At 47.4% G+C, this 21,637-nt stretch overlaps 1 protein-coding gene across 2 annotated transcripts in view; it reads left to right on the forward strand.

Annotated features, from left to right (window-relative positions):
- The window catches only part of SUSD6 (sushi domain containing 6), a 118,804-nt gene that overhangs the window by 90,573 nt on the left and 6,594 nt on the right, over positions 1-21,637 (forward strand). For both annotated transcript variants that reach the window (XM_032774811.2, XM_032774812.2), the window contains 3 exons: positions 15,707-15,904; positions 18,598-18,736; positions 20,548-20,969. In XM_032774811.2, coding sequence (XP_032630702.1) covers positions 15,707-15,904; positions 18,598-18,736; positions 20,548-20,969 — 759 coding nt within the window. The remainder of the gene's footprint in view (positions 1-15,706; positions 15,905-18,597; positions 18,737-20,547; positions 20,970-21,637) is intronic.

A 21,637-nucleotide genomic window follows, 5' to 3' on the forward strand; every position in this document is an offset into this window, starting at 1 on the left:
TTTGACTTGCCCTTCTGGGAGATGAGCCATCTGCTCATGTACTAGAGAAACCTGAACTGCTGAAGAGAAGATGACCAGGCGGCTCTTCCCACTCCACAAAACAATGTTATTGTAATAAATCCGAGGAAGGTCTGGACTTCAGATGATTTCACTGCTACCATTTCAACTCTGGCTTCAGCTGAAAGCATTTACATGGCATGCTCAAGCAGCTTGCTGTTGTTGGAAACAAAATCGTCAGTCACCGGGAGCAGGTAGCTGATGGGGTTTAAATAACTTCTTAGAAAGTCGGCAGTGGCATCTGAAATGTCTAGTTATTCATTTTTAAATAACCTAACCAACAGATTGTATCATAAGGGGGAATGAAGGAGAATATACAGTATATTTTCTTCTTTCTAGTCAGAGACTGCATTTCGTTGGAGACAGCTATGTATGTTGAGGGTTGCAGGACAGTACAATTTACCACTACCCCAAACCTGTGTTCTTATATCAGTACTGGAACCCTTTGCATGGTGGGCTGTAATCACATCAGCCAAAAAGGTGTTTAAAATGTTGGGTGCCAACATGTACACCACCCAAAAGTCAGGTAGTTGGTATCTAACTCTTACCTCTGACATCTTGAGATACTCGTGAGTCTAAACTAGGTGACGCTTTGCTCATGTAGCGGTCCTATACTAACAATCATAGTTCTCTTTTGAATACTTAATGAGCCATTTCCTAATCTAATATTGGACACTAATCTAGGTATTTGTAATAGTAAGAACAACAGAGCTGACTTGCACCCCCCACCCTTCCCCAAAAACAGGCTGTAATAGGAGGCCACCACACTAAAAGCTAAAAGGGCACAGCTGAGCAAACACCTATTGCTGGAAGTTTCAAGCTATTAGGAGCCTAAAAACCAGGCACGGGACTATATGTGACCTCCTGTGGTGGCCATTTCTATGCCTAACAATTCATGCATCCCTAGCCCTATCCCTTGTCATTGCTTTGAGTCAGGTGGGTGGGAAGGTGATGGGGGCCAATCCGGGTGCCATTTCCCTGCAAGCCAGAAGCATGGGGAATAGTTTCCCATGAGGCAATGGGGAGTGTATTAGTTTAGTACAGCTGGCATAAAGAGGGCTGCTGATTTCAGACACAGCTCCCCACTCAGTCAAACCGCTTCCTGATGGAGGAATTCCTGAGACGGCAGCTTTGCTTTGCTTTGCTTTTTGTGGGTTGATGGGGGTGTGGAGTGAGACGTGCAATTGTTTAACACCGAGGACAGATGATATCTGGTCCTCTTCACTCATCATCTCCCTCTCTGCGAAAGAATTTTGTAACCAAACACAAGTGTTGCCCGAGGAAGGAAGGAAATGTGTGGGTTATGGAAGGCCCTGTATTTTTTAAGTTGAGTCCTGACTACAAGACCTTTGGAATTTTTGATATGTAATCACTGTTTCATATGGCTGAATTGGTGATAGCTGCAGTGCTGGCTTTCCCACAGACATGTTTTCAGTCAGTGGTGTAGCAGAAGGCTTTGACCAGAGGAGCCCTTTAAAGGCATAGGGATACAGTAATTGGAGTGTATATCTTTACCAAGACAGTAACAGCTAACTAGCCAAACCCTTTGGGCACGTGATGTTCTCATGAGAAAAGGTGCTAGGCTAGACAATGGATTTCCTGGTGACCAGCTGGGAAGGGTTATGTAATAAAAGCTTTCAGTGCTGAAAATGGCATTTGCATTCATTCTGTACCAATGCTTTAGGTTCCCTTGTTATTGTGATCCTAGAGCATATTTTAGTGCTGAGTGGGGAGCTTTCCCTTGTGAATGTGGGGGTCTAGATGATCTATTTCTGCAGAATTTAAAATTAAAAAAAAAAAAAAAAAATCTAGCCCTTATGAGATCTTTTCAAATGTCATAGCAAATGTAAACTAATACCGTGTTGTCTGACTGCAGACTCAGGGAGACATCTCTGGTGTTTTTGCTGCTGCTCATAGCTTTGCCAAGCAGCACAGAATGAAATCAATGTTCTGGCTGGTTTCCCTGCTGCTCTTGAGAACCCTAAAGGCAATAGTGACACTGTTCAGTGATCATGTGAAGTTTATGCTGCTCTGCTTTGGAAATCTCTGGGTACCAGAGGCAGACACTGGAATATGTTCAGTAAGGAGTAGGGACTCTAAAAGGAAGCTGAGGTAGGGGTAAGCTAGCAAAGTCCTCTTGTTCTTTTACCTGCTCCCAACTACACTCACAAAAGAACCAGGAGGCGATGCAAGGGGTGTGAGAGTAGAGACCTGCCCCCCTCAAAGACAGAACTGTGGAGAAGAGAGAAAAGACACATGCTCCTTCTTCCAGCAGCTGAACTGGGGGCAGGATCTCTAAACATATCAGTCACTTGCTAACCATCTGGCTGGTACCTTTTGGGAAATCTTCCAGAGCCTAGAATTTCTACTTTTTAAAAAAGCTCCTACGTAAAATACATAGGCACAGAATTCTGATTTTTGCCACTCAGCTTGTATGAGCCATATCGGGATCCCTGCTGGCTGCAGGCACTTTTTTCAGCGCCATATCAATTGGCATGGCAGCCTCTCTGCTTGGACTCTGAACTAAGGGTTTAACTTGGTGGTTCTCAACCTGTTTATCCTGCATGTTGAGAACCACAGCACCCCCGACCCCCCCACCCAGAGACCCCTCCACAGAGGGGGCAAAGAGTGGAGCCGGGCAGTCAAACTAGGGATCCTGTAGCGCAGGGCTGGACCCTGCCAGCCAGACCCCGTCATGCAGGGCTGGGTAACCAGCAGCCAGACCCCAGGTGTGCAGGGTCTGGCCAAGAGGTGCTGCAGCACCCCTGCAAACCCCTAGTCTCAGTGCTCCCCATTTCCTCGCTGCCCAGAGACCCACTCTTCCCACCTCCTCTCCCCTGCAGTATTCACCAGCCCCATGCTGGCAGGAGTGCGCCTGCAGGCTGCCTTACGCTGTCTCCCCCTCAGCCAGCCCTGCTCCCTGCCAGACCAGGGTGGTAAATTTTGAATTTTTTTTATACACCTGGGTCGCAGCTGTGTGCTAATCGGTCTGCATGTGGGCCGTGGGTTGAGAAGTGCTGGTCTAGCTGAACCAGTGGTAACAATGGCATGAAAATTCTCTCAAATGTGTCTAGCTTAGAGGAGAGGTGAAATTTTCAAAAATGCTAGGGTACTTGGGGACTTTCAGAAACATTACTGAAGACCACTGTAGACTTCCACAGCATCCTGCTTCAATCTGGTGACCCTGATATGGACAGAGTCATTGTCCTGCTTCCTTTTTTTATGAAGGTCAAAAAGCCCCAGGGGCTGTGGCCAGTAACATAAGCATAAGTGGCCATGTTTCTGGAAAGCAGAGATCCAAGGAGAGCTGCTTCTGGCTACATCAAAATATGCTGGAGGAAAATTCAGGAGAACAGATGGGCAAAAATAGTGACTAAGACCTGGGTGGGGGACCCCAGCTAAACCCTACCATGTTCCGGGAGGTGTAAAAGGGAATAGTAACTATATTGCAAAGGTAAACATCCCTCTAGAGACTGTTCCACAAGCACTTACAGTAAAAGAGTCAGTACAGAAGAAGAAAATAAAATGGATCAAGGAGAAACTTCTCCAGAGGTGATGTTTCCAAGAAATCCGTTCACATCACAAAACAGACATGACCCCTAGTACAGCTGGGTGGTAAGACTCTCCTCCTTTGTAAAGAAATGGCTACCCACCAGATTAAGCAAATGGTTTAGCATGAGACACGTACTCAGCAGACTTTACCAGAATAATAATACCAGAGGTCTAGATAATACTTGGTCCTGCCATGAGTGCAGGGAACATGACTAGATGACCTCTCGAAGTCCCTTCCAGTCCTATGGTTCTATGAATACACAGGACTAGCTATTTCTTGTAAAGCAGCACTACTGTATTTTTCGTGCTGATAAAGACAGTTCTTGGGGGCAAATTCAGGGTTTGTCTCAAGTCAGTTGCAGATCCTCTAAATCAGGAGAGGAGGTAACACTACAATCTTCCTGTCTCAAGCCATCATGGCCAACGGAAAAGCTACAGTAGGCTTGGGATGTCCACCAGTGATAAAATATATTTTCTAAACAAACATGAAGCATTCAATAGATCATACTCATTATTTGTGCTCTGTCACCTGGCTGAAAAGGAACAACGTCTTTAGCGCCTTCACCATATAGGCCATGCAAGGAAAAAAGTTTGTCAGCTTTTGTCATCACGCCATAGTCCCAGCCTCTTGGGTGGAGGCATACGCATCTTAAAACATCTGTAAAGCAGGCACCTGGTCCCTCATGCGTTCCTTATAAGTTCTTCAAAACTGATTTGCAAGCTAGGATTTGTTTGCCAGGAGGGGTGTAGCTCAGGGTGCAGGCGGGGTAGCAATGGGTTGTGTGCCAGGAGGGATGTAGCTCAGGGTGCAGGGAGGGATTGTGTCAGAGGGGATGCTGCTGCTGCAGAGCCCGGCTGTGTGCTAAGTCTCTAGTTGGCACAGTGGGGGCAGCTCTACTTCTTGTGGCTGTGTGCGTGCCAGGCAGGGCCATGCCGTCCTACACTGTCACCATAGCCATTGGAACCCAGTGGTTCACGGGCACCAAGGACTACAGCTACTAGAGCCAGAAGGGCACAGTGGCCATTACCCAGCCCACGTGGGGAAACTGATCTGGATGCAGCGAGGTCCTGGCATCGCTGCTTGCCTGCCTGAACATTCCTCTGTACCTAGGTAGGGGCTGGCCCTGCATAGCTGTGCTCGGGGAGGGAACAGGGCCAAATGGAAGTATGGAGGGGGCATACTGCTCCATGTTCCCCCAATCTCTGTCCATGGGAGGGGGGAGGTGCCTCCTCCTGCTCTACCTACATCGCACCCCTTCTCGTAGAAGTCAATGGGAGTTGGGCCTGGTCCAGATGACTAGTGATTTTGATTAGGCTAAACCAGGGGTGGGCAAACTTTCTGGCCCAAGGGCCACATCTGGGAGGGGAAAGTGCATGCAGGGCTGGGTCAGGGGGTTGAGGTGCGGGAGGGAGTGTGGGGTGTGAGTGCGGTGTGCAGAAAGGGGCTCAGGGCAAGGGGTTGGGGCAGAGGAGGGGTGCCGGATGTATGGGGGGGCTCAGGGCAGGGAGTTGAGGTGCAGGAGGGGTGCAGAGTGTGGGGGAGATCAGGGCAGGGGATTGGGGTGCAGGGTGGAGGAGGGGTTCAGGCTTCAGCCTGGTGCCGCTTACCTGGAGCGGCTCCGGGGTAGCAGCGGCGCACACCAAGGCCAGGGCAGGCTCCTGGAAGCGGCCGATACCATGTCCCTACAGCCCCTGGGGGAGGGGAGGCAGAGGGCTGCGGTTCCCCATTCCCGACCAATGGGAGCTACAAGGGGAGGTGCCTGAAGGCGAGGGCAGCGCATGGAGCTGCAACCTCCCCCACCACCCCCACCAGGGCCACAGGGACGTGGTGCCAGCCGCTTCTGGGAGCAGCGCGGGGCCTGCAGTGCCACGGGCGTGGCAATCCCACAGGCCAGATCCAGCGCCCTGAGGGGCCGGATCCAGCCCGTGGGCTGTAGTTTGCCACCCCGGGCTAAACCGTTTTCCTTCCCAGTTTACAAACTGCGGATGATCATCTGTGAGCTTTGCTGTGCTGAAGCACAGGAAAATGTAACTGTGCTTAGCTCAAAATTTCCTTTCTTGTAAGCTGTGCACAAGCCAACCTAGGTGAGATAAGGTTTGTGGTTTGGTAGGTAAGGGAATAACACATTGCATATGCACTTCAGGAGGCATAATTAGTCATTCATGCTATGCTCATAAGAATGTATTTGGTTAGAAGGGGACACAGTTTTCACCATAGCTGTGTAAATGCTAAACTGGCAGCAGAATTGTATCTCTGAGCCTGTGACTGATGGAACTGAGTTCTGCACCCACTACTGCAACAAGCAGGCTATAGGCTCTTATGGACCTGGCCAGCTGAGGAAAGGAAACTTTAGGTTAAGCATATATAAATTTTCCTAATACACATTGTGAAAGGAACATACGACTTGACCTTGGTGCCTTTCTAGCATCACTTATGGCGTCACTATTGGGCAATAAGAAGATAAATGCCTATGGGTTTTATAATCCTGTGACAAGCTGCTAATGTTAGCCTTCATCTAGTTATGTGGATTTAAGTGTTCAGTTTGTTCTTTCATCCTGTGTGTAAGTGGATTGTGCTACACTCCTTCATTGTCACAGAAGATTCCATATCTGTTTGTATTGTGACTGAGTGGCTAATTGTGGAAGTTTATTTCTGTCAGGTTCAAGTACTCTTATTAGTTTTTGGTTATGATCCTAAAACCTATACTTTATGTAAATCCACATTGTAATAGACTCTGCTTTTCTCTATTTGTTCTTTGGTATCTAAGGGCATTGCAGAATCCAATCTTTTGGGAGTCATTCTTCTGTTGTGGAAGTCTGTCTATGTTTTGCTATCCAGTGTGCTTCTGTTGGTTTCTTGGATTGTTTCTGATGGGCTATGTTGTAAGGTGACTTTGCCACTTTGTTGGATGATCTACATTTCATACCAAAATAAAGAGAAACTGTGTGTTTCATACTCCTATAAGAAGTAACTAGGTTTTTAATGCTTTATTCCTTCGCTGTGTGACAACTCCAAGGCCCACTAACCAGACTGAATACCCAGTTGGCGAAGAAGTTATGAAATTCTCTAATTGCCAGTCATAGCTATAATCTCTTTTCTGTTACATATAAATCATGCTTCATCATGACGAGGCTCCTAAAAATAAGGAAGAATTGCCTCAGCCCCTGTTGAGAGGATACTGTGGAGTGGAACAGGGCAGCTGTAATAGGTATCCCACCGTAACAGAAAGTGCCATGGGATCTTTAATGATCACACATGGTCTGGACTTATGTTTTACAGCTCAAGTAATCAGAAACTCTCTACTGCACCATCTTTGATCAGAGTTCAGAACTTGAGCATGTTCCCAGGCTAGCAAAGGCCAAGGAACACCTAAATAACATTTGTGTAAAGTCAGGTAGTATGGTTACCAATCTTTGATCAGCTCCAGAGGAAGCCACATCTAGCCCCTCTTAGCTGGAAGGATGTCTGGCTATGAGTTTGGTGGAAAGAAGTAAATGGAGAAGACAATAGCTGTCTTGCTGGGGATAGGGGTCTAGGAGGCTCATTTTGTGGTAGCTTTTCTCGTCCACATGATAGGTTTCCTACTCTTTTTTGTCCTGTTTACAACTATTTAAAGGGCCATTAAAAATGTATTCAAAGAACATTGCAACTTGGACATGAAAGTGGTTAGTTCCCTTCTAAGGAGAGCAGAGTTCTCTTGAGAACATCTACTGATAACATGGGGTTAGCAGCAGTTTTCTGTGTCCCATTGGTTATTGAGAAGGGGAAATGTGATATAAAGCAAGGAAAGATTTTTGTCACTTTTGACAACCAAACATCCTATTTGTCTTGCATTTAGATTGACAATGAATAAAAATGCCTGACACCTTTAGAACTACCTTAGTAGAAATCCTGATACATAGATGAAACCTGCCCATCAATCTGGAGATGGCAATTCTCTCCTGCTGGGCTGATTTCAATGATACTCAAATGCTTGGCTTTCTTACCTTGTGATTCTTCCCTCTTCTTTCCCCCCCACGGCCCCCACCCCCTGCTGAGAACAGTCTCTCTGAAGAGCTGTGTAAACCTGCATATCTGACCGTGGCCCCTCGCTCCAGTAGGCTGGATTCAAAACCTGTTCTTACACTAATAAGAGAATCTTAAAAGCAAACCGTGCAAAAGGGGTTGAGCATAGCTTTCTAAATAGCTTTTACTCACCCAGGGCTGTAATATCCCCTTGGGAAGCTTGAAATTGCAATTACCTAGATTGATTTTATTTCCCTCCATGGCTTGGCACAATGCTGTAAGTATCTCATCAACACGGAGCTCCATGCACTGTTCACACTTCTAGGAACCAGAGTTAAACCATTTTGGAGGAGGATGAGGCAAGAAATACATAGGAATTCTGTTAAGGTTTCAGATACATAAAAAAGCCAGTGGAAATGTGTGTGAACCATTTATCTTGTAGAGATGGCTGCCAGCTCCCCTGGTTTTAGGTTGCTTAACACCTTCCATTATAAAGAATTCCTGTGACATTTTTGAGACGGTGTGCAGCAGGCCTTTGAAATTTGGCAGGAAGTAAGCCTGAGGGCCAGAGAAGGGCCTTTTCTTTGGCTAATGAAACTCTGTTCAGGTTTGACAGAGAGGAATAACTTTGGAAAATCACCATTTCCCTTCTGTAGTTTGTGTTCGTGGGGAACATGATGGCAACATGCTACATTGAAGGCGAGCATTATCATTTAAGACTAGACCCCCACACTGCATTAAACCCAGCAGCGGAGAATGTCTCTCTGGAAAGAGAATTTGTCCAAACTCCTCCTGACCACGGTATTCCAGACACCGCACACAGTCTCAGTGGCCCATTCGCCCCTCTGGAGCACTACATGGAGAAGGAATTTCTCATATCTACATATCTTCTAGGGAAAGGGGAAAAGAGACATGCTAAGCTCTCCCCTGACCAAGTCTTCAGCACATAGCCCCAGTGTCACACCTGGAAACCCATCCCTCTAGTGGCACCACATAGGGAAGAGGGTCCCCTAGATATTCAAGGAAGGAGTGGGGAGAAACTGGGATGGGTTCCCTCAGTCCTGTAGCTCAAGGAGTGCTATGGGTGCTGAGTGGTCGAGATTCAAACCTTGCTCCCTGTGCACGATGAGAATGGTATTACAGTTGCAGAAAATAGATTTTTTTTTTCCTTTTTAAGACCCAATGAGTTGTATACAAAAAACTCAAATGTTATTTAGGTTGCAAAATCAAGCACTCAAAAGCTAGGAAATTCCAGAATTTAGATGATGCTAAGTCATTAAATGGAAAGTTTGGCTTTATGGCCACATATTCTTCATTTTCTGGGTACCATCTTGAGACACCCAGTGCCTGGTTTGCAGAGGTACTGAGCACTCAGCTGCCATTAAAGTCATTGGGAGCTGTGCACGTTTGACCCCTGTAGCATTTAAGACTGTGTGGGCTGGAAGAAGGACACAGAGTTGGGAGGTACTTAGCTCTAATTCTGCCTCTGCTACTGAGTCACCATTTGGCCTCAGGCATATCTCTTTGTTTCTGTTTCCTGGGGTAAAAATGCAGCTGGAAATACTCTTACCTCACAGTGGAGATGAATTGTTAATATTTGTGAGGCACTCAGATCCCATGGTAATAAGCGCCCTAGAAAAGTCAATGAGGAAATGACTAATTCTGTAATCATTGCATTGTATGCAATAAACAAGGCAGAGATTGCTGAATGATGGGGATAACAATATTCAACTGCTACGTTCCATGAGCATCATCCATCTTTTGCACTGAATGAGGCCATGGATTTCTGGAGGGAAAATAACGTGTGATCATGAAATTGATGACTGTTCCTTCTGATTCATACACATAAGGAGGCTGAATTAAGATTGCTTAGGTAACCTAAATTCTGGTATTTACAAGCTTTCAACTGCTTGAGTGTAACCTAACATTTTTAAAGTCAAGCTTTTTGTATGTAATTTATATAGCATCACAGGTGTGCATAGCCCTTTACAACAGAGAGCACAGCAAACAAAGAAACCCAACCCTGCTCAGTAGGGCTTCTGATCTAAAAGGCATGCGTGAATACAGTGCGAAAGAATGGAGACGAGAAGAAAAACTCATAATGCTTGTGTCTCGAGGGGACTTCTACACTGGAATAAAAGACCCATGGAACAACTGTGGCTGGCTGGGTCAACTGACTTAGACTCACAGGGCTCAGGCTAAAAATTGCACTGTAGACTCTCGGGCTTGGAGCTCGGACTTTGGGTCTCCCCCGCTCATGGGATCCCAGAGCTTGGGTTCCAGCCTGAGCCCAAATGTCTACAAAGCAATTTTCCAGCCTCTCAACCCAAGCTGGCTGACCAAGGGGTTTTTAGTTCCCATTGAGATGTGCACTTATTGCAGGAGTGAACAAACTTTTTGGCCTGAGGGCCACATCTGGGAATAGAAATTGTACGGCAGGCCATGAATGCTCACAAAATTGAGGTTGGTGTGTGGGAGGGGGTGAGGGCTCTGAGGAGGGGCTGGGGATGAGAAGTTTGGGGTGTAGGAGGGTGCTCTGGGCTGGGATTGAGGGGTTTGGAGAGCGGGAGGGGGATCAGGGCTGGGGCAGGGGTGCGGGAATGGGTGCAGGCTCCGGCTGGAGGTGTAGGCTCTGTGGTGGGGCTGGGGATAAGGGGTTTGGGGTGCAGGAGGGTTCTCTGGGCTGGGATAGAGGGGTTCGGAGGGTGGGAGGGGGATTAGGGTTGGGGCGTGGGGAGAGGTTCGGGAGTGCAGGCTCTGAGCGGCGCTTACCTCAAGTGGCTCCCGGAAGCAGTGGCATGTCCCTTCTCTGACTTCTACCCAGAGGTGCAGCCAGGCAGCTCTGCACGCCTCCCCATCCATAGACACTGCCCCTGCAGCTCCCATTGGAGCGCATAGGAGCCGGAGCGGGGCCATGTGGCTGCTTCCGGGAGCCGCGTGGTGCAGCCCCCGACCCTGCGCCCCAGCTGGAGTGCCAAAGCAGGGCAAGCCCCAGACCCCACTCTCCAGCAGGAGCTCGTGGGCCAGCTTACGGGCCAAATCTGGCCTGTGAGCTGTAGTTTGCCCACCCCTGCCTTAGTGGTTAGAGTCCATATGAAAGCTAACGATACCTTACTTCTGTCACCAGGGGTTGTGTTGAGCTGGTTGCTTCTCAGCAGTATGTTCCAATAACAGGTTTCTGGACCGATCTGTTTAAACTTTAATTTAAAAATGGGAGTGGGGGGAATCTTTGTTGGGACACTACTTAGAATGTGACCCACTACAGTCCCAAGTATGCAGACAGACATGATGAAATAGCTCGTTGGGCTAGATGCTTAAATCGCCTCCCCCTGCAAATGAAGCAGGCCCTAAATTCAGCAGAACCACTGTGATGGTGCTGTGCAGGGGAGGGGTCAGGCCGCTTGAGGGGACTCCACATAGAGTCTGATGTGGCTAGGGCAGTGCAAAGCAGTGGCTATTTAGCTTGCTACTAAGTGACTCTATACATCCCCTGTGTAGTGGGTGTACAAGTGTTGTGCCATCTGCTTCCAAATTTCGGGGTTGTAGCTATAGCACACCTTGCTACTGGACTAGAGGGAGGATTCCTTCTTCCCATGCTCCCCTGCTCCTCCTTAGGTCCTCTGTACAAATGCATCTGGTCCTAAGAGATATGACCTGGCGTCCCTCATCTCACTGTAATGTGTAAGCTGTCACTTTCCAAATTAAATCAGAATTAACTATTTCATTGGTGACCATTTTAAGTAATACCATCCAGTTACCCTGAGATCATGGGTGGAACTGTAGCACCATCACCCCTCTGCATGTGTCAAAGATATGTGTACGTCAAAGATTACAAGAGAGGGTGTGGGGAACCCACTGTAGTAAAAAGTAAAGCACTTGAATTTATTCAGGCCCCAAAGTGTTTTATTAAATATGAACAAGCTTCCTCACTAGGATTGAGATGTTGATCTGGATTTAAAGGGAGATGTGATGGACACTTCTCTCCTGCATTCGGTGTTTGTATAATGTAAGAATATTCGCTTCAGTTTGATATCTTTTTTTGCTGTCCAGCATACTGGAGGAGGAACACCTTCATAATAGGACGGGTTCCTCAGTTGGTGGTAGTAGAGAGCATATCAGAGACTCTGCATGCTGCCAGCAATAACACTAAGCTGCCAGAGGAGATCCTGTTTTCATGCCAATTTCCTCATTTTCTATTTTCCCCTTCTGTGGCTATTGATTATACTGGCAGAAATGAAGCAGAACTGTCTTCGGTTTTCCACGAGGCCTTAATATGTATTTGCCCCTTCTAAATAGACAAATTACCATGTTGTCAGTATGCTGCCCACTATGCACCTCCTTTTGAGGCACAGTGCTTCAATTGCTTGGCCTCAGTTTCCCCCAACAAGGCTTTCAGGAAGCTCTTATGGCTTGCAGCAGAGCCTTGTGGCCAGGTTACCACCCCCGCCTCACACACACACTTCTCTCTCTCTCTCTTTCTCACTCAAACAGCAGGGTTCAAAGTCAGTACAAAACACAAAATAAGAATCTATAGTGCCTATCTATAAAAAGGGAAATAAGGACAACCCGGGGAATTACAGACCAGTCAGCATAACTTCAGTACCCTGAAAGATAATGGGGCAAATAATTAATCAATCAGTTTGCAAACACCAAGAAGATAAAGTGTTAAGTAACAGCATGGATTTGTCAAAAACAAATCTTGTCAAACCAACCTAATAGCTTTCTTTGACAGGTTAACAAACCTGGTGGAGGGGGAAGTGGTAGATATGGTATGATCTTGGTTTTTAGTATGGCTTTTGATGCTGTCTTGCATGCCATTCTCATAAACAAACTAGGGAAATTCAACCTAGATGGAGCTAGTATAGGATAGACGAATAACTGGTGGGAAAACTGTTCCCAGAGAGTAATCATCAGTGATTCACGGTCATGTTGGAAGGGCATAAAAAGTGGGATCCCGCAGGGATCAGTTCCGGGTCTGGTTCTGTTCAGTATCTTCATCAGTGATTTAGATAATGGCATAGAGAGTACACTTGTAAAGTTTGCAGAGGGGTTGCAAGTGCTTTGGAGGATAGGAGTAAAATTCAAAATGACCTGGACAAACTGGAGAAATGGTCTGAAGTAAATGGGATGAAATTCAGTAAGGACAAATGCAAAGTTCTCCACTTAGGAAGGAACAATCAGTTGCACTCATACAAAATTGGAAATGATTGCCTAGGAAGGAGTACAGCCGAAAGGGATCTCAGGGTCATAGTGCATCACAAACTAAATGAGTCAACCATGTTAACACTGTTGTGAAAAAAGCAATCCTCATTCTGGAATGGGTTAGCAAGAGTATTGTAAGGAAGATAGAAGTAATTCTCCCTCTCTAACCTGCACTGATTAGGCCTCAACTGGAGTGTTGTGTCCAGTTCTGGACGCCACATTTCAGGAAAGATGTGGACAAATTGGAGAAAGTCCAGAGAAGAGCAACAAAAATGAATAAAGGTCTAGAAAACGTGACTTATGAGGGACGATTGAAAAAACTAGGTTTGTGTAGTCTAGAGGAGAAAGGACTTGATTAACAGTTGTTGAGGACTTAAAAGGTTGTTATAAAGAGGAGGGAGAAAAATTGTTCTAGTTAACCTTTGAGGATAGGACAAGCAGCAGTGGGCTTAAATTGCAGGAAGGGTTGGACATTAGGAAAACTTCCTAACTGTCAGGGTGGTTAAGCACTGGAATTATTTGCCTAGGGAGGTTGTGGAATCTCCATCATTGGAGGTTGAGTAGGTTAGACCAGTAGTCTCCAAAGTGGGATGTGCAGGATGATCCATTGGGGGGCGTAGCAGGAGAAGCGCCGATAGGGGGGTGAAAGCCCAGCCAGAGGAGGGAGAGAGCGGGGAAGCTGTTTCCCCTTCCCCACCCCCGGCAGGCAGGGCCACCTGGAATGCAGGGGCTTTGGGGCCCTGGCCTGCAGCTCTAAAGCCGCTTTTGGAATGCAGGGCAGCTGCGCAGTGAGCGGCTGGAGAGAAGCAGTGCTTTCTGCTTCAAAGCCAGCTGGAGAGAAGCGGTGCTTTGAAGGGGGAAGTGCCGCTTCTCTCCAGCCGCTGGCTGCGCGGCTGCCCCTGCTCCTCCTGCGTCCTCCAGCCCATGCTCACAGGGGCGCATTCCGAAAGGGGCTTTAGAGCTGCAGACCAAAGCCCCAGGGCCCCTTTAACCCAGGGCCCTGCAGCCCCTAAAGCCCCTGCATTCTGGGTGGCCATGCCTGCCTGGGAGGGGGCTGTGGTGGCTCCCAGAATTCCAGCCATAGGGGCGGTGCCACGCTGCACAGAGCCGCCTGCACGCCCCCTGCACCAAACAGGAGCTGCTGCAGGTAAGTGCTCTGCACCTCCTGCCTGCCCTAGCCCTGAGCCTCCTCCCACACCTCCACCCTGAGCGCCCTCCCACACCCTAACTCCCTCCCAGACCCCGCACCTCACCCTGAACGTCAACCTGCACCCTAACCCTAATCCAGACCTTTGAATTGCTGTATTACAAAGTATTAAACCAAGATTTTCAGAAATAATGAAGCATATTCTATCACGTTGCTCTCACTAAAAATATTAATATTATTTTTTGTGCGAGCAAAAAATTTTTTTTACTGTTAATAAACTTTTTTTAAAAAATTGTTCATTTCAGATTCATCTCATCCTTTTTTAATTTCTATTTTTTGTGTGTTTTATAATGTACATTAGTATACTAGTACATATATGTATATAATTTATACATAAATAAATATACATATTGGGGGTGCGTGCTCAAAAATTTTTTACTGATACGTGTGCGTGATCAAAAAAGTTTGGAGACCACTGGGTTAGACAAACACTTGTCAGGGATGGTCTAATACTTAATCCTGCCATGAGTGCGGGGGCTGGACTAGATGACCTTCTGAGGTCCCTTCCAGTCCTATGATTCTATAATTCGAGTGGGAGGAAACCATGTTCTTTCTCCATATCAAGTTGTACAGGCTGACTAAGGCGCCTAGACCTTAGAGAGAAAAGAAATTCAATAATGAAGTGACTTCATGGGGTGACATTAGAATAAGGACTTTATGGGCCTGTCTAGAGAGGTGTCCACACTTGAAGCAATTTACAAGTGGCACTGCTATGGATAACTCTTAGGGTATGTCTACACTGAAGAGAGAGGAAAAAACCTCATGGCAGTGTCTGCACCCAAATTTCAGTGTAGATGTTCCTGCTTGGACTGGAGCCGAGGCTTTGAAACCCAGCAAGGAGGAAGTGGGTCTCAGAGACCAGGCTCCAGCCCAAACCGGAACATCTACATTTATTTTGCCCTGTAACATGCAGGGCCGCGCAGAGGATTCAGGGGGCCAGAGGCAGGGCCGGGTCTTTGGCGGCAGTTCAGTGGCGGGTCCCTCTCGGAGGAAAGGACTTGCCGCCGAAGAATGAAGCAGCAGCAGCAGATCTGCTGCTGATTGTGGCTCTTTTTTTTTCCCTCCTCCTGCCACTTGCGGCGCTTGTACTAACTGGGCAGCGCTCTGAGGCATCGGCAGCACTTCAGCGGCGGGTCCTTCACTCACTCCGAGTCGTCTGCTGCACTGAAGGACCCGCCGCCAAAGACCTGGAGTGAGTGAAGGGCCCACCGCGGAAGTGCCGCCGAAAATCTGGAGCAGCTCGCGGGCCCTGGGGCAAATTGCCCCACTTGACCCTCTGCCCCCCCCGGGCGGCCCTGGTAACATGAGCCCTCAGAGCCCAAGTTAGTTGTCCCATGGATTTTTTTTCTTTTTTGCTGTGTAGACGTGCTCTACTTAACTTGTTTTTAAGTCTGTTTCTTTGATCCTTCCTCTACTTGGTGGCTAACTTACAGTATTGGAATAAAACCTAGCATTCAGCAACTGCACTAGATTTGGTAGGGGTGAACCCCAGGTAGTGGAGCGTCATTGTTGTATTATGGTGTTTCTTCCCATTTCTAGTAACAAAACACTTCTCAGAAGCTAGCAGGAATAACTACGAGCCTGCACCACATTTTCAGTTGATTTTGCAGTACTTGCACAATTGGAGTCCTCCTCTATACAACATTTTCGTGATGGGTTCTCTCCTTTCCCTTTTCCTGCAGTTTGCCCCCGTCCGCCGGAGCCTGAGAATGGAGGCTACAAATGCCATCCAACTCCTTGCAGTGACCCTCTGACATCTGACAGCGTCATAGAGTATGTATGTGATGAAGGCTACATGCTAAAGGGAGATTACAAATACTTGACGTGCAAAAATGGAGAATGGAATCCAGCCATGGAAATTAGCTGTAGGCTAAGCCAAGGTGAGTAATGCATTACAGCAAGTAAGGAAGGTAGCTTGCATTTTAGACTGACCTCTCTATTACTTATTATGTATTATTTTAATATTTGATATCTATATTCCAGTAATGCCTAAAGAACACAACAAGGTTGGGCCCGTTACGCTAGGTGCTGAACAAACAAAGTCAATGGGGATCCCAGCTCACAGTGTAAAAGACACACAACCTCTCCTACATTCTTCCTGTCAAAGTCTAGCCCATGTTCTTTAACACAGAAACTTGGTCTGTGAAGATGTGCGTCTGGATGCAGACCTCCATCATGGTTTGAGTGGAGGCTCCCATATTAGCCTGCTGAGATAACAGATTCCATCTTGCCTATTAGAGATAAGGGGGCAGTAAGCTGCTCTATCATGTGCACTTTCAGTGCTGTCCCTCTGGCTCCTGGCGAGCTGACAATACGTCACCCACCTTGTATCTCTAATATCCTGGGAACCAACAGGGCTGCAACAACACTGCAGACAATACCTTCCTCATCTGAGCAAACTTTGTCCACCTTGATCTGTGTGTGTCTTCACCAGTGCTTTCTAACGCCCGTTTTTGGAGGGGCTGATTTATTTGCTTTTGGAGCTTGCAGTCTGCTGCAGAGCTCCCTGGTGCTGTTTGTTTGGCCTGGCCTGATGGATGTTGCTGATGTTTTCTGTTTTCTTTCTCTCCAAATGCAAATTGACAACTTTTGTTATGTGGGACTTTCCCAAGCTGGACAGGAATTCCTCTCCCATGACAGGAAAGTAAAGCAGTCTGCAGAAAAATATTTGTTCTACAGCTGTAATTTTATTGTCCGTGGGATTTCTGCTTTAAAAAACATGCATACCCAATAAAAGCTCCTGTGGAGAGGAGTCCTTCTGAGCCCATATACTGGTGGAATGACTCAGCAGCAATGATTGGAGTCGCATCTTTTCTTCAGGGATTAGTGTTTATAACAGATTTTGCTTTTTGGTTTAACTTAATCAGAAAACAAACAGAGAAGCACCCTTTCTTGCAGTTCACCCAAGCTCTGTGGCCACTAGAACCTACTATATTATTCCCAAAGATGCCCTTTCCCTCCTGGCCACTCTTACAGCCCTTACTCTGAGCCTCTGTGCCAGGGGAGGGGAAAGTGGAATTCACCTGTGACCAGGTAGAACCTGAAAGCGCTGTGAGTTCAGTGTGGGATTGTAAGAATTCCTCTGTTCTTTCCTATCGCACTTCCTCTCCCAGTCCCTGCAAGAAAACTCTTCACTGTGGCAACTAGCCATGCTTGGACAGCATTCCTACATGATGGCATTTTACCCACTCCAGGACTGCATGTAGCAATGTGAATGGCAGTGACCATGTGGCTTTTCTCTGGTATCACTAGGGATGGGTTAATATCACACATGGCCTGGGTTGACCAGAAACGTAGACCCTCAAGACATTGGTGGAAGGGTAGTGAAAAAGCCATTGAGAAATGAGGAAACTGTGTTCAGACCATGGGCTTCAAAGCAGATGATCACATCTTAATTCATCTCTGGGTTTCACACCGCTTCACAGAAAATGCAGCCATATAGGAACATAGTGTTGAAGGTCTTGTCTACACTAAGTACCTATTGCCGAGTGTAACCCTAGGGGGCATAGTGAATTGCAGCAAAATGGAAGTTTAGCTTAACTGGGGTTCATTCAAATGGGGATGTCCTGTATATGAAGCATGTAAGAGCATTGGTCAGTGGACCTACAAGCGTTGTGGAGAGGGTTGGTATAGAAAACTTTAGTCATCATTTAGATGGGCTAGGGCAGTGGTTCCCAAACTCGGGACTCCACTTGTGTAGGGAAAGCCCTTGGCAGGCCTGGCCAGTTTGTTTACCCGCCACATCCGCAGATCCAGCTGATTGCGGCTCCCACTGGCCACGGTTCGCTGCTCCAGGCCAACGGGAGCTGCTGGAAGCGGCGATGGCCAGTACATCCCTCAGCCTGTGCCGCTTCCAGCAGCTCCCTTTGGACTGGAGCAGTGAACCACAGCCAGTGGGAGCCGCAATCAGCTGGAGCGGCAGGTAACAAACCGGCCCAGCCTGCCAGGGGCTTTCCCTACACAAGCGGCGTCCCAAGTTTGAGAAACACTGGGCTAGGGGATAGAAGCAACATATAGGCAATTACACCGTGCAGAGGGGGAGAAGACCTCTTTGGCTGTCTTAATTCGTCTCCCTGCCAGTACAGGGTTATTCCCTACTAGTTTGTTAGGTTATATCGCCATTAGCACTTACTGTGGGACCGACTTAAGCACCAGTGTAGAGCGCGCTATGTTGGCTTCTCCCATCAGCCAGCTCCCTTGTCATGTTTTACCTGTGCCAAGCCGTGGGGGTTCCACTACTTTCCTTGGGTCAGACTCTTCCATTGGCTAAGAATTCCTGTTAACAGGGAGCTTTTCCTGCTGTTCAGCCTAAAACGCCCTTCGGTTACGCTAAACAATTCGCTTCCTTCCTTATTGTCATCAAGCCTCTTTGTAGCTGTCACTTAGCCAAACTAAATGTTTGCGTTCAACTTATTCTCTCCTAAATCCGCCTCCCTCCCTTCCTCCACCATTCTGTTGCTCTTCCCTAAGACTTCCTCCATTTTTCAGAGGCCTTCTTCTGTATGTACCTTGTTCGCATGATGCCTGTTCTGAGGCATGAACCGTTTAATTTCTGTTTCTTTTGGTTTTGTAGATAAAGATTCGCCCCCGACAATCGGGGTGCCCACCCTCTCCATAGTGGCCTCCACAGCAAGTTCAGTAGCTCTGATCCTTCTCTTAGTTGTACTGTTTGTTTTGCTGCAGCCAAAGCTGAAGTCTTTTCATCACAGCAGGTGAGCTCAATGGGAGAAATTTCAACAGAGGGTAGGGGCTCGGGGATGTAACATTCATCTACATGTGCAGTCCACAAGGGTGTTGAGTTTGTCTCCTCTTTCTGTCATCTTAACCCCGTCACTCTTCTTTCCTTTCTCTGTCCTGTTCTCTTGTTTTTCTTATTTCCTTTTTCATCCTTTTCTGCTTTTCTTCATCACACTCTTTCTTCAAGTCTCTTGCTTTGTTGGTCTGCTGGGTTTCTGTATAATTTCCTCATGTCGTGATGAGCAGGGTCTGGTTTTAATGGCCATAACTTCTCATTCTTTTCCTTTAAATAAATGTACTGCTGGCAAAAGAAGCCATTGGGTTGATGACCCAAGACAAGACAGTATATTCTATTCTCATCTACAGAATAGATTTGCTACTGGCAGTCTTATCACAAGCTTCCACTGCCCTGCCAATGTACCTCAGCCTTTATCTGAAGAGGGTTTAGTCTCCAGATCTTGTCAGTCTGTGGTCTGTCCACTAAGACTACCAACAACGGGAATCAGTCAGCACTAATGTGTGCTGCTGTTTTTTTGTGATGTGAACGTAGTTTATTGGAAGCTGGGCCTATTCTCCCAAATTCACTTCCCGTAGGACAGCGCACTGAATGGAGTTAGGAAATGGTTATCCCCTGCCCCATTTACACCTCACAAACTCAGGACATAGTGGAACTGTGATTTCACACACACCCCACCCCCATGCACTCATTACTTTTAGCTGCCCCACTTACGTGTCTCCAGTGATGAGGCACAGGCAGTATTATGGGTGGAAAGAGTTCTGTGGGTAGCACAGTGTGTCCATGGGCTTCAGGAAACACAGCATTTGTGCACTGTGAAGCGTGTGCCCAGCACTTGTGAACCACTCCTCTTGGAGATCCCCTGAACTCAGCACCGCCCAATACCATTGCTGTACCCCTGTTTCTCCTTTTCTGTGGCTACCATTCTCCCATTCCACCTGATGAGCTATTTGCTATTCTATTTCTGTGTTTCAAAATTTTAAATGCAAGATCTTATCCAAACCATATTGGACTGTCCTCTACTTCAGCCTCCTTCCTTTTCCAGTGTTGGATGATTCCCAAGGTAAGAGTCTGTGTATTTTCGTCTGCCCCTTCCCCTGCCAGTGCCCAGCTCATTCAAGAGATCCCCAGTTGCTTCTGTGGCTGTGAATTATGCTGATATCACTAAATAAAGGTTCTGACCAGCCAGAGTAAATTGATTATTTTGGAGCTTCTGATGTATGTGCACATCTCTGATTATCCCTTGTGAGGGGTGGAGGGGAGGAAATAAAAAAAGTACAGTACGTTTGCCCTCCTGACGTGGGAAAAGACAGCTATACATGGAGGTGGGGAGGGTCCACATTTCAACTTCTCTGTTGCCAGAGGTGTGTACTATGCTATGCTGCCCTTCTTCCAGGTGGGTACAGATTTGCCTTCTGAACCAGTTACTGCTGCTCCTTAAATGGCTGGTGGGGTGACTGTTGAGCAGCCGGGCATTGTCTCAGTTGAGGGCACAGTTCTGGAGCATGCCTATCTCTTCTGCAGTGCCGTCCACTGTAACAGGAGGAGAACTAGTGTGTGGTCACTTGCATGGCAGTACAAGGAGGTGATTGCTTTCAATGGGATGTTGGTAAAATTCAGTACCTCTCCTCCTGAACAGGTCACTGTGGAGTGGTGGGATTGGGATAAGGAAAGGTTACTTCATGGCTCATTGGCTCAGTGCGGGGCTCACAGACACACACAGCTATCGGTCTGTGTATATGTTCTAAATTAGCTTTTTCCTCTTTCAAGACGTGATCAAGGTGTATCTGGGGATCAGGTCTCCATGATGGTGGATGGTGTCCAGGTGGCCTTGCCATCCTATGAAGAAGCAGTCTATGGCAGTGCAGGCAACTGCATTCCACCCTCAGATTCACGGGTACAGATTGTGCTGTCAGAGGGAGCTGGGCAGAGTGGAACAAGTGAGATGCAGCAGCAGGACCAAGGGGCTCGGGACTGCTTTGTTGGAGAGGACGAGGCCCCAGGACGCTCTGGACTGTGTGAAGCCAGTGGCTCTCAACGCTCTGAAACTGTTCTTGTACACCAGGCCACCACCTCTTCCTGGGTAGCTGGCATGGCAAGCAGTAGACCTGTGCACAAAGATGCTCAAGACTCAGAAAGCAGTGACATACAAAGCCTTTTATCACTTACTTCTTCGGAGGAATACACAGACGGTACGTGATATGAACAGGGAAAACTGAATGAGACACTAATGTGAATATGCACAGTCGCTGCCGTGCAGCTAGCTAGTATGAGAATTACAAGGGCCATTGATTCTTGTGCTTCAGGGCACAAGTTGGTCACCAGCTGAGTGTCAAAGAAATTTCCCTGCCTCCACTGTACAGTGTTACATAATTAGGTGCATTCCAGGGGCTCTATGTCTTCCTCCAAAGCATCTAGCATTGGCCAGCATCAAAGGCAAGATGCCAGACTAGAAGGCCCACGGGTCTGTTCTGCTCTGGTGTTTCCTCTGGTCTTTATCAAGTCATTTGCAAATAACGTTCTCCCCACCCACCCCCCATCAGTGCCATGAAAATGCAGGGCAGTCCTATTTAGGGGCAACCGCTTGTTGGAGGGGGGCACTCTTTTGAAAATGAGCACTTCACCCTTCTGAGGCTCCTCCATTTGGGGCACGGTAACTGACAAGGCAAGGGACTGGCTAGCATAGTGCTTAAAGCACTACAGTCCCAGAGCACAAGTCTAGTTTGAAATCCCAGGAGGAATGAGTTGTGATGCTCTTGTGCTTCAGTCTCATAGTGGACAGGAGTCCGCATAACACGGACCAGCCCTCTGAGTTCTCTGGACTTTGCGGAAGGAAAGGCCTTACAAGGACGGAGCTAAT

The sequence above is a fragment of the Chelonoidis abingdonii genome, chromosome 4 (genome assembly GCF_003597395.2).
Source record: "Chelonoidis abingdonii isolate Lonesome George chromosome 4, CheloAbing_2.0, whole genome shotgun sequence".
Taxonomy (NCBI): Eukaryota; Metazoa; Chordata; order Testudines; family Testudinidae; genus Chelonoidis; species Chelonoidis abingdonii.